Source organism: Fukomys damarensis, unplaced genomic scaffold (assembly GCF_012274545.1).
Source record: "Fukomys damarensis isolate Sample0158 unplaced genomic scaffold, DMR_v1.0_HiC HiC_scaffold_12, whole genome shotgun sequence".
Lineage (NCBI taxonomy): Eukaryota > Metazoa > Chordata > Mammalia > Rodentia > Bathyergidae > Fukomys > Fukomys damarensis.
In genome coordinates, this window is record NW_022900924.1 from 40,635,950 (window position 1) to 40,648,415 (window position 12,466).

The 12,466-nt window shown below is 34.1% G+C and overlaps 1 protein-coding gene across 3 annotated transcripts; it reads left to right on the plus strand.

Annotated features, from left to right (window-relative positions):
- Window positions 1-32: 32 nt before the first annotated feature.
- On the plus strand, window positions 33-10,541 carry Ttc14 (tetratricopeptide repeat domain 14). Of its 3 annotated transcripts, XM_010616227.3 has the most exons (12): window positions 33-346; window positions 803-927; window positions 1,053-1,252; window positions 2,585-2,669; window positions 2,878-3,007; window positions 3,319-3,474; window positions 3,823-3,894; window positions 4,244-4,363; window positions 4,467-4,589; window positions 6,092-6,209; window positions 7,119-7,228; window positions 7,966-10,541. In XM_010616227.3, exons 1-12 carry the CDS (start codon window positions 186-188, stop codon window positions 8,870-8,872), a joined length of 2,307 nt encoding a protein of 768 aa, XP_010614529.1. In that variant the 5' UTR covers window positions 33-185; the 3' UTR covers window positions 8,873-10,541. The 3 variants fall into 3 exon arrangements, with proteins under 3 accessions (XP_010614529.1, XP_010614530.1, XP_010614531.1); XM_010616228.2 differs by lacking the exon at window positions 7,119-7,228 and having other exon boundaries at window positions 7,966-8,100; XM_010616229.2 differs by lacking the exon at window positions 7,966-10,541 and having other exon boundaries at window positions 7,136-7,171.
- The last annotated feature ends 1,925 nt before the right edge of the window (window positions 10,542-12,466 follow it).

The window sequence follows — 12,466 nt, forward strand, 5'->3', positions numbered from 1 at the left end:
GCGAGATCGAGGTTGGCTCCGCCCCTCTACCCCTGGGGGCGGCTCCGGAACACTTCCGGGAGAGGCACCCTTGCTGAAGAATGTGTTGTGTATCTCCTGCTACCGCACACATCACCCGGCTCAAGTAGAGGGCACGCAACTGGGGGCTAGCAGCCCACCTGCCCTGAGGCCAGCAGTCTGTAGTCATGGACCGGGACCTTCTGCGTCAGTCCCTGAATTGCCATGGGACGTCTTTGCTCTCCCTACTCCGGAGTGAACAGCAGGACAATCCGCACTTCCGGAGCCTCCTGGGGACGGCGGCGGAGCCTGCTCGGGGTCCGCCGACCCAGCAGCATTTACAGGGCAGGTAATAGGACGGGCTGCGCCGCTTCGAGACGGGGAAGGGGACCCAGGCCGGGCCTTCAGCCGCTGCCCACGGTTGCGTCTAGAAGCTGCCTAACCGGGCGGAATGAGGATCGCCTGGCTGGTGCTGAGGGCTGAGTGGAGGAGGATCGGCGACCCAGGTTAGGTGTGCCCTGCGGACGGCGGGCTTAACTCGCTGGCGCTGCTCAGCCAGGCGCGGATTCCTTAGCTAAAGGCCCCTGAGCTTTCAGTAGCATCTCCGTAGCTCGAGGCTTAGCGTGTGAATTTTCCCCGCCCTCCACCTCCATCCAGGTTTAGGAATAAGCGAATTCCCGGTTAAATCCTAAAATGTGAGGCCTGGAGTTCTACGTGGATTGGGCAATGAGAGCCATAAGCCGAAGTTGGAATATCGGTAAGTTTACAGATAAGCCAGTATTCATAAGTTTTGTTTCTTTTTAAGAAAAGAGAAGAGATTTGACAACGTGGAACTACAAAAATTTATCTCCAAAAAAGCGGATTTGCTCTTTGCACTTTCCTGGAAATCAGATGCGCCTGCAATTTCCGAAGTTCATGAAGACAGTGAAGGTGAGTTTAATCTTGAAATCTTCAGGATCGGATGGTTGGTTTAACAGTATTTCGGATGAAATGGAAATCAAAACTGTCGTTCGTGGGTTTTTTTTGTTTGCTTGTTTGTTTGTTTGTTTTTGCAGAGCATTTTGCAGTCATGCCCCCTTTAGAGCAGTTTATGGAGGTACCTAGTGTGGATCGGAGAGAGCTGTTTTTCCGAGATATTGAGCGTGGTGATATAGTAATTGGAAGAATTAGCTCCATTCGGGAATTTGGTTTTTTCATGGTGTTAATCTGTTTAGGAAGTGGCATCATGAGAGATATATCCCACCTAGAAATCACAGTAAGTTACTGCTTTTCACTTATGGATTATTTCTGGTTTTGGTAGTTACCTCACTGCAAAAATTACTTGTTTTCCCAAGTTTCGTTTCAGTATAACTCCTGCAGTATTTTGGGGAATTAAAAATAAGTATTAATTGGCGAAAACAAGAAATTTCTTCCTTCATTTTTGTCATTGGTGTTTTTGTGGACTCTGCAGGGGCAGTTTCCTTTTATGTATGCAGAGATCAGCAGACATGGCAAGATTGATTGCTATTCTGGAGTTCTATTCCAGTGGGACATATTCTTAATATTTCCACTAGATACTTGGGTATAGACAATTCAGAAATGTTCATTTGAATATTTGAGTTCATTTATATATTTGCAGTAATTAAATGCAAGAGGTTTGACTATTATAATAACATTTTGCCCACATGAATAGTCCAAAATTTGAAATGACATGTTACCTCAACAGGTTTAATATTTTCTGACTGTCCAGAAGGTAGAAGAAAAGGAAGAAAAACAACTTTGGAGAAGTCACATTTCATTTTTATTGGACTCCTTATACCTTCTGGACAAAATTATATTTTTTCAAGTGCAAAGTATCTTTTTGTTTTATAATCTGTATTTGGTTCCTAAAACTAGTGGAAAGTTCAAGCTGAGCCAGAAAACAAGTTTTACCACGTTTGTATACAAAAAAAACTTGTACCTAAAACCCATATTTAAATTTAGCTGAACCAACGTGTTGACGGATGAACAGATAAAATATTATTCAGCCATAAAAAAAAGAATGGAATACTGTCATTTGTGGAAAAATGGCTGGAACTAGAGGACATTGTGTTTAGTAAAATGAGTGAGACACATTAAAACGTATACCATATATTCTCTCATTCATTTAGGGAAACAAAAGTTGCTCCCAAGGAAAGTAGAGTAGTAATTAGCGAAGGCTGAGGATTGTGGGATAAAGGAAATTGAATAATGGATACTGAAATACAATTAAATAGGAATAAGATTTAGTTTTCTGTATATATAGCACAGTAACTAATGATAGTTTATAACAACTTAAAGTATATTTTATGAAGAACTAGCAGAGAGGAGTTCTAAGGCTTCAAGTACAAAGAAATAAGAATATAGAAATGCTAATTATTCTACTGTGTAATTGTACTTTGCATAAATGTATTGAATTAACAGACTGCCCAATAAATTATAAATTATGTGTCAATTTAAAAAAACAGTAAACTTTAGGGTTTTTGTTGTTTCTTAATATTCATGTCAATTATTAGCTGTTCATACTGCACAACTAAAAGAAGATAACTGTTCTCACTAAAAAGTGAAATGTCTGGTGTTTTCATTGCAGGCTCTTTGCCCATTAAGAGATGTGCCTTCGCATAGTAACCACGGAGATCCTTTATCGTATTACCAAACTGGTGACATCATTCGAGGTGCTCAGTTTCATTCTACTAATGAAAAGTCACAATTAAAATTTTTTTTACAGAACCCAGGTGTTGTGGTGCACACTTGTAATCGCAGCACTAACTTTGATAATGTAGCCTAATGAGGGGTTTATGTTTGGTGAGTTTTATATATTTTTATTTTAGTTTACATTTTCTTTTTAGCTTAGTTCTTTTTTCTTTTTTTCTTTTTTTTAAGCTGGAATCAAGGATATCGACAGGTACCATGAAAAGCTTGCAGTATCTCTGTATAGCTCATCTCTTCCACCACACCTGTCTAATATTAAACTAGGTGTGATTACTTCTGAAGAGCTTCCTTTTTACTACAGGTATTTATCCAAACTATTTCAGCAGCAGTTCATTACAAGTTTCTTGGATTAAAAGAGCATATTTTGTCACACTTCTCACAACATGAAATTTTGATTTCTCTTACTGTACAATCTGTTCATTTTATTTTTATACACCTTAAATTACTTCAGACTTGGTAGAAAAACCCTATCGTGATAATGTAATAAATACATGTACAAAAATGATGCTAGTATATAAACCTCATATGAATAATGCTTTTTCTTTAATAGAAATGGTATGGACTAATCATTTTACTCAGTTTTATATTTGTGTGTGTGTATTTTTTTTTAAGGAGGAGTGTTGAACTAAATAGTAATTCTTTGGAATCCTATGAAAATACCATGCAGAGTTCTTTGGGATTTGTTAATCCAGGAGTAGTTGAACTCCTCCTAGAAAAGCTAGGAATAGATGAATCTAATCCACCATCTTTAATGAGAGGCCTACAAAGGTATAGTACATCAGTATTTCTCTCTTAGGTGGTAGGGGAGTGATGCTAAGCTAAGAAATGCATAGCTGAAGAACATACTTGTTCATTCTAAGCTTAACAGCAAGACTGCTCAAGGTTGAATAAACTGGATGATTCCATCCCTGGACCTAACTCTCATATCACATGTTTTATGTTTAAGAAACATATTTTGTTAATAATACTCTTGACAGTTTAGGAATTTTTTCCTCTATAAATGAGTTATGATTTCTTACTAAATTATGGATTTACTCAGGGTTGAGGGCCTATCTGTGAGGCAGTTTAATATAGCTATTTAAGAAGTATTTATTGACCTTTTATTTTCTTTAATAGCAAAAATTTCTCTGAAGATGATTTTGCATCTGCATTAAGAAAGAAACAGTCTGCATCTTGGGCTTTAAAATGGTATGAAGATTGTTTTAAAAAATTTTTTATGCAGTTTAAAATGTTAGGATAAGCCAAGCATTTCCATGCATCATTTAGAAAGTTCTTTTGACATTCTAGGTAGTATTACTTTGGTCTTATGTTGTAAATGTAATAGACCTAAATTTTATTCAGCGGTTTTTTTGTTTTGTTTTGTTTTTCGAAAAGAATCATTGATATCTGGATTCTATAAATATTTGTTATGAAAATATTCAAAAGCAGAGTGCTGCTTAGGTATATTGAAAGTATTTTTGAAAACTAAGTGAAGAGATTTGCTTTTAAAATGTATTCATACTAATGTTTACAATGCTTTATAAATTCTTTTTTTTAGTGTGAAGATTGGAGTTGATTATTTTAAGGTTGGACGTCATGTGGATGCTATGAATGAATACAATAAAGCTCTGGAAATAGACAAACAAAATGTGGAAGCTTTGGTAGCTCGTGGAGCATTGTAAGTGAATTACAGATTGCAAAGAATGTTTTCAGAGTAAATGTGAAAGATTTATAAATAGCTCACAGGATTAAATTTTTCTAATTTTATTTAATGTCTCTAGGTATGCAACCAAAGGAAGTCTGAACAAAGCAATAGAAGATTTTGAACTTGCATTAGAAAACTGTCCAACTCACAGGAATGCAAGAAAATACCTCTGCCAGACACTTGTAGAAAGAGGAGGGCAGTAAGTGTCAGATTTTGTTAATCTCATATTCAGCCATTTGCTGTGAAAGCTCAAACTTTAAGGAAATAGCATCTGTGGCTCCCTCAGTTCACAATACTTTTCAGTTTTGATTGGAAATTTAAAATATAATCCTTTTAAATTTTTCCAATCACTTTCCTGTCATATCACTGTTTTGTTTTCTTTTTTTAATAACTTGGGATAGAATGTCCCAAGTTCATTGCTCGAAATATCTATTCTCACTACATAAAATTATAAATGGAAAATACAAGAAATTGGTCTTTTTTTTAGTACAGGAAGTTAAACTTCTAATTCATTTCATTCTACTTCTAAAATTCATTTCATTGTTCTAGAAGTATAGTGTCGGAAGTAGGAGTTGAATGTTCTGTAGTTAATTGTGAATAAGATTTTGGTGTAGTATTCAATTTATGACTATCCAATAAAACCCACAAATTCAGATTATGTAATAGGACAAATCACTGAAAAATAATTACTGAAATAATGCTTGGCATGGTACTTGTATTAAAAATATTTAGTAACTAATAGACCAGTGCCATCTATAGATTATTTCAAAGAAATATAATACTTTAAGCATAATTTGGTAACCGCCCAATTTAATAATTAAAATCCCAGTTCATGATTAATATTATTAATAGTATGATTCTATTATTAATTTTTTAATAGATCATCTCTTTTCTGTTTCATGAATTTGACTAATTTCTGTTTGGATGATAATTCTAGTGTGAATCATTACAGATTCCAAATTAATGAAATTTTGTGTACTTGTTTTCAATTTATATGAGTTTCTCAATAGTGAATGAACCAGTGGTTCACTTTTTCAGTAGATGATTGCTAGTGCCTACTGAGAGATAATTGTTTTATTACCTGCACACTGATGATTATCTGAGGGAGTATCAACAAATTATCCAAGCCAGAAGTATTAGTGGTTTGACTTTTCTCATCTTTCTACACCCAGTCTACCAACACAAAACTAATCCCACTTGTGTCATTACCTTTTCTTTATGTAACTAAAAGCATTTTGTGGAGTCCTTTCACTTCTATGCTTTACAAATTTTTTTTTTTTACAGCATATATTTATGAGCTTTAAATCTAATTGGTTATGGAATATGTGTCTGCTTATTTCCCAAGAACTCTAACAGTGGATTTTTTAAAAAATATATACTATGTGTAGAAAGAAAAAATTACTAGGAAATACTAGCCTATATAGTTCTTTGCTAATACTCAAGATTGTACTAAATTTGCAGGTACCAGTTTATTGTGTGTTTTCTGATATTTCTACAGAAGTGTGCCAGCACTATCTAGTGAATAGTAATGCATTTGCATTTATTGTATGTGATCTGTTTACCAAATAAATTACAGAAAGAAGCATATGATTATTTTGGAAAGTAATTTGTTTTTGGGGGGACATACTGGAACATACTACATACATATTTGGATACTTTTTTTGTTTTTACAAAAGTGCTAAACCTTCCTTTCAAACTCAGGTTAGAAGAAGAAGAAAAGTTTTTAAATGCTGAAAGCTACTATAAGAAAGCTTTGGCTTTGGATGAGACTTTTAAAGATGCGGAGAATGCCTTGCAGAAACTTCATAAATATATGCAGGTGATTCTTTATTTCCTCTTAGAAATTGTGATATTTAAAATTAATAAAATCTTCTAGGGAAAAATAGTCTAGATTTTCTAAGTGAAGCATTATGAAAGTTTCTTTTTATAGTTTTCTGAATTGGGTTTAACATTATTTCATAGTGCTTCTTCTTTTTTACTTGTTTGTACTCAAAAATAACTGTAGGAAAATTCCTAAATGAAATATGTGGTTTTGAGAACTGTACTTTGTAGTGAGCTTACCTAGTACTATCATTGTAAATTATCACTGTTGCTACTATAATTGAGCTAATAATGAAAACCTTTTTAAGACATTTAATATGCCTTTTCCTGTAATACTGATGATGATGTTTTCTCATGCATTTTCTTCTGAATTGGACCATTGCTGCTGTGTCTGTGACATCTGGTGCTGCTCATCCCCATCCACAAACTGGAAAATGATTTCTTATGTAATCATGCATCCAACTGGGCTGTGCTATTTTTAAAATGGTTTGTATTTGAACATGGTGTTCCCAACCTTCCCCAATTTATCTCAATGGAATGTCTTTATTTGAATTTCATTTGTAAACTTTATGTCCTTTTTAAATTTTTCAATTTTTAAAAATATTCCATGTTTTATTTTTTATCTTTTTTTGCATCCTGGGTCATTGGTACTACTGCAATGGCTTCCCCTCTTTTCATGGATACCAACTGCAATATGGTCCTTAATACTGTCCTGGCCATTCTAATGATTAATGCCAAACATCTGTATAATTAATTTTCTTATGTTACAAAATACGTCTTTAATGCTGGCTTTATGGTGATTTGGTCATACTAAATTGGGCTTCTGATTTGGGGTGGTCTCTTAAATACTGGGTGTTGTGTATTCTTTTTTTAACGTGTGGTTTTTCTGATACCTGGGTTCTAAAAGAAATCTTTGGAATTAAGAGAAAAACAAGCTGAAAAGGAAGAAAAGCAGAAAACAAAGAAAATAGAAACAAGTGCAGAAAAGTTGCGTAAGCTCTTAAAAGAGGAGAAAAGGTAAACTGTAATATTCAGTATTTTCAACATAAGCAACTACTAACTTGAACCCAAAGAGTAATATGGAAATAAAGTAAGTAAAAAAAAAAAAAAAAAGGTTTGAAACCATATCTTTTAAGAATTCTCAGCAGGCATGTGTTCCATATGGTTTTCTATAAAAAAAATTAAGCAAAGTGGAATGTAAGACTAGAATTCTGAAAAAAAAAATTAGAATCTTAGAATTAAAATGCAGTATAAGTTATGTTAGTTTAGAAATATTATGTATATTAGAAATATTTTAGAAGTAGAGTTTCTCAACCAGGGGTGGTTTGTTCCCTAAATAACATTTGGCAGTGTCTGGATATATTTCTGGTTGTCATAATTGGTGGGATGCTATGAATATCTAGTGCATAGAGGTCTAAGGTACAATTAAACATCCGGATATAAAACTACAATTTTTTCCCTTAGGGCTTAGTCTTAAGTGTGTAATACTAGAAATGTCGCTGTGTCTTTCAGAAATGATGAATTTGCTCATGGTGACACCTTGGGCAGAAGTATTTTTTCCAAAAGTCATGCTTGATGGTAAAATTTGGTTTTGTAGTAACTGGGATCATTATATCATTTTTTATTTATATATTATTTGTGAGCTGCTGCTTGTAGGAATTCTTTTAAGGAAAACAAAATAGGATCCAAATCATTATGGATGTTAGTAACATTTTTGTATTTCACCTACCTGATGAGTTAACTATATTTTTTAGGTTAAAGAAGAAGAAAAGAAAATCATCTTCCTCTTCAAGTGTTTCATCTGATGATGAATCTGTTTCTTCTTCCTCATCCTCTTCCTCTTCTGATCACAGAAGGCATAAGAAACATAAGAGGACCCGTTCAGAGTCTTCTCGCAGTTCCAAAAGGCATGCGTCTAGGGCATCCTCAAGTCAGGTAGATCAGAATAGGAAAGATGAGTCCTACCCAGTTCCAGCTAATACTTCAGCATCTTTTCTTAATCAAAAACAAGAAGTGGAAAAACTACTGGAAAAGCAGGATAAGTTACAATATCCAAAGACACAGGTAAAAGAGAAAGATAGATGCCCTCTCTCTTCATCTTCAGTTGAAATACCGGATGATTTTGGAGGTAGGTCTGAAGATCCAAGAGATTTTTATAATAGCTATAAACCCCAGGCAGGTGGTAGCAAAATAGAAAAGCCATACAAATCAGAAAGACATTTTTCCAGTAGAAGAAATTCCTCAGATTCCTTCTGTAGGAATTCAGAGGACAAAATGTATGGTTATAGGAGAATTGAAAAAGACACAGAGGGAAGAAAAGAGCATCATAGAAGGTGGGAGCCAGGTTCCATGAGATACTCCACTTCACCAGCCAGTTCAGACTACTCCTGGAAGTCAGTTGAAAAACACAGGAAATACACTTATTCTGGATCACGTGATTTTGGCAGACATGAGCAAAGGTGCCGATTAGATATCAATCAAGGAGATTATGAAAAAGAGGACAGTTCTAGGGAATATAATAAAACACAAGTTCCAGATGGATTAGCTAGCAAAGAGCAATCAGAAAGCAAAATTAGAAAAAATTTACCTCAAAATTTACTCAATATATTTAATCAGATAGCTGAATTTGAAAAAGAAAAAGGAAGTAAGCCAAAAAACTAATACACCAGGGAAATTTGTGCCATTCTACTAAGCATTGCTAATAGTGTATTTTAATCATAACAGTCTGATGCAGAAATATCTGCTAAAATAATTTGTAGAGATTACAGAAAGCTCAAATTTTATTTCAGTTGTAGGTCCCTTTGTCACAAGTTGAGTTTTAGGCTTTCCATGGGGTATGTTTATGTACAGTATATCTCTTAATGTGACAATTTACATTTCTTTACCTAATGGTAATTCTCTGATCGCTTGTGGACCATTTGGCTAAGATCAAGTGTGGTAATTCTCTGAAAACATTGTTGCTTCATTGTATTGTGGTATATGCAAATTCCTGGCCCATCCTATCTTGCTGTTTGGCAGAAAGTTAAATTTGCACATTAAATGCTTGGATCATTTCATCCAAAATTACTCTTCTTTTAAATTAAAAGCCCTCAGGTTTTGAAAGAGTATATTTGAATGTCTCTTGTACTATTTTATATAATTAATTTGTTTAATTATTAATTTTGGAGGGCAGAGTTTTATTTTAAAATGGTTGATCGTATCTATTAATTTGCCTCCAAAAAGCCTAATTTAAAATTGGTCTGTGAACACTCATTGGTTTTTACCTAGCTTACCAAATACCTTCCAATAAGACCAGGAAAGTTGATTAGGAACCTGTTTTGCTTATTTATCCATTTTTTACTTATTGTTACATTGTGGCCATAAGAAATTTTACCTTAATCACAGGTAAGGCCCTCAGAGTCTGTATTCTAGGCAAGAGCAGATGAGAATAGAAACTAATCCTTTTAACAAAAATAGCAGTGGTGGAGAAGCACACTGTAAAGCTTGTTATTCCTCTGGAGAAAGAAAATTAGGAAACTGTCCTAGTATTGCAAATGTTATGCTAGAAAGTTGCTAGGCATGTTTTTCAATAGCCTACGGCTGGCCTGCATTTGTACTTTTCTTCCTTAGCACCTGCCACCCTTACTGCCTTCTTTCTCAAGATCTGAATAAAAGGCTAGGCCAACCAGAGCTTGATTTTACTCAGAATAAATGTCAACAGCTAAAGCTAAAGAAGGAAGGACTTGGATTTTTAAAATCTCAAAATTACTGAAAATAGTAATTTCTCTGGAAGCTATTGATAAAAAGTACAAGCTATAGGATTATAATGCTTTTTAGAATCTTTATAATTTGAAATTTTTAAAGCTATAAATGGCAGTGGAATTTTAAGTCTCATCACTCAGGATGACACAGGATGGGTGTAGGTGGGAGGGTAGTTGGGTATCCCATCTACAAAGGAAGAAGAGACCAGTTTCTTATTCTGCCTTGCTTCTTGCCACCAGTAAAATGTCAAACCGTTAATACTGGTATTTATACTATTTGTGTCCTTCAAATTCTTGAGAAGTGAGCCTAATGGGAAAAATCTGAAATTCATTTTGTAATGGAACCCAAAAAAGAAACCCTGGTTAAGAACATAGATAATGGCAGTAGGAATAGGCTAGTCACTCATGCACCAGTCTTGTAACAAGAAACAGTGTTCTCTGTATTAACAGTTTTACTGTCATCCCTATACAGTTCTACATAATAGGGTTTGTGTTATTGAAGTCCTGGGGATCCATTGAACCAAGGGCCTCTCACATGCTAGGTAAGCATTCTACTATTGAGTTATATCTCCCCACCCCCACTATGTTTTTGAGATAGTCTCACTATGTAGCCCAATTTGGCCTCAAACTTGACAGTCCTCCTGCCTACAGGTATATGCCACTGGATCTGGCCATAATGAGGTTTTCAAAAAGTAAAACTACCTCCTGCCATAGCCCCTTGATGCTTGAGAATCTCTAGCACAGCTTACAATTTTACACATACCATTTTACCTCATTGTTAAGATAGTGCCTTATCTTTTAGCCTGCTTGAATTTAAAAGTTCCTTGTTTCTAGGGTCTCTTTTCTTGAGACATAACAAATATAAGCAGAGTCTACAAACCAGTGTCTAAGGATAAGTTTAGGAAAAACATACAGCAAAAAAATATTATTCGGAATTGTCAAAAATCCATAGTGACATCTTCAATAATTTTCTCAGCATCAGTATGTCATAAGTATGAACATACTCAGGCTGTGTCTTGGTTTCCGTAAATTAGAAGAATGACTTTTGGTTGTTAAGATCAGATTTGGATTGTTTCTTTACCATAATAGTATTATACAGAAGTCAGAACTGTTTATTGAAGGATTAAATGTAAACTTGTATGCTAGCCTAAGAACCTAACCATTCCACAAATACTGTGTTAGGCTCTAGATAGTCAGTAGACAGAAGATCTAGTTGTATTGTAATTACTATGTGTCAAGCCCTATACATTTATATTATCTAGTTTCAATAAACTTTACATAATTGTTACTATGTCTATATTACAAATGAAAGGAAAAAAGCATAGAGAAGAAACTGAACAAAGTCAAAAAGCTAGTAATAAGACATGCCTCTTGTCTTCATAGAATCATTTAATGTTTCAAATCCAGGTAATTTACAAACTGTTAACACAATTGAAAATAACATGGATAAAGTGACTATATAATAATCAGTTTTTAGATCTTCTAAATAAATCTCATGTTTAGAGCAAATGCTTTAGCTAAAAATTAACCAGCTTTTTACCCATCTTAATCTTTGGATTTAACTACTGTATTTTCTAAGCTATTTCTAAAACAAAAGAAATCAGGAGAAACAGATTTACTAACATTATTGCTTTTGAGAAGGATCTGTGAATAATGGTTTAAGACAATCAGAGTGGTGCTGAATTTTTTTCAAGGTTTGAAGATGTGCTTATTTACATACATGAATTCCAGTACACTTATTTGAAATCCTTTTGTATCATATGTCATTCTGGAAGTTTGAAGTGCTAGGTACAAAGCATTAACTGAAAAAACCAATTCTAAATCTGATGGTCTGTCTCCAGTGTAAACCTATAAAATTCTAGTGGCAAATCATAGCTAGCTTTCTTTAAATTGTTTATTAAGGAAGTTTCAGAAAAATACTTAACGTTTGTTTAGCTTGTTTTAAAAGCAAAATCTTCAGATTTCTTTCAAGGACAGACTACAATAATTCTTAGAAATATAAGCTGCATTTTTCTACTAATACACAGTATTTCTCTTACCGGTTTTCTTTGGGGGTTGCTGATACTTCCTTTTATTTATAGATTATACCAAAAGAAACTGCTTTTAACATACCCCCCCCAAAAAAAAAGTCTGGGATATCAATTTCTTTGTTAAAGCCTAATTTCTTGTAAGATCTTGTAAGATAAATTTTCTGTGATATGCAGTGGATCTTTAAAAATTTATTCCTAAAAGATTCTGTTACCTTAGACATGTGTAGTATATTCTAATACTGCAAACATTGGAATTGCAGTGAAAAACACTATTTGCCCCAAGCTTGTATAGCATGCAGCCTTATTAAGAATCTGCTATTGTTTTCCTTCTGTAAGAATAAAATAGTAGGAAACTAAGAAAGTTACCTTTAAAAACAACCGCTTTAACATTTTCTACTGGATAAAACCTTTAGTCATCTTGTATTTCTTTTTTATTTATTGTTATTACTATATTTTTTTTTTTTTTTTTTTTTTTTTTTTTTTTT

Excerpts from the sequence above, each read along its gene's own strand:
- Ttc14 (XM_010616227.3), top strand. The coding sequence starts at position 186 with ATGGACCGGGACCTTCTGCGTCAGTCCCTGAATTGCCATGGGACGTCT. Across the intron at positions 347-802 it reads CAGCAGCATTTACAGGGCAG|AAAAGAGAAGAGATTTGACA; the intron begins GTAATAGGACGG and ends TTTCTTTTTAAG. Across the intron at positions 3,475-3,822 it reads TTAATGAGAGGCCTACAAAG|CAAAAATTTCTCTGAAGATG; the intron begins GTATAGTACATC and ends TTTCTTTAATAG.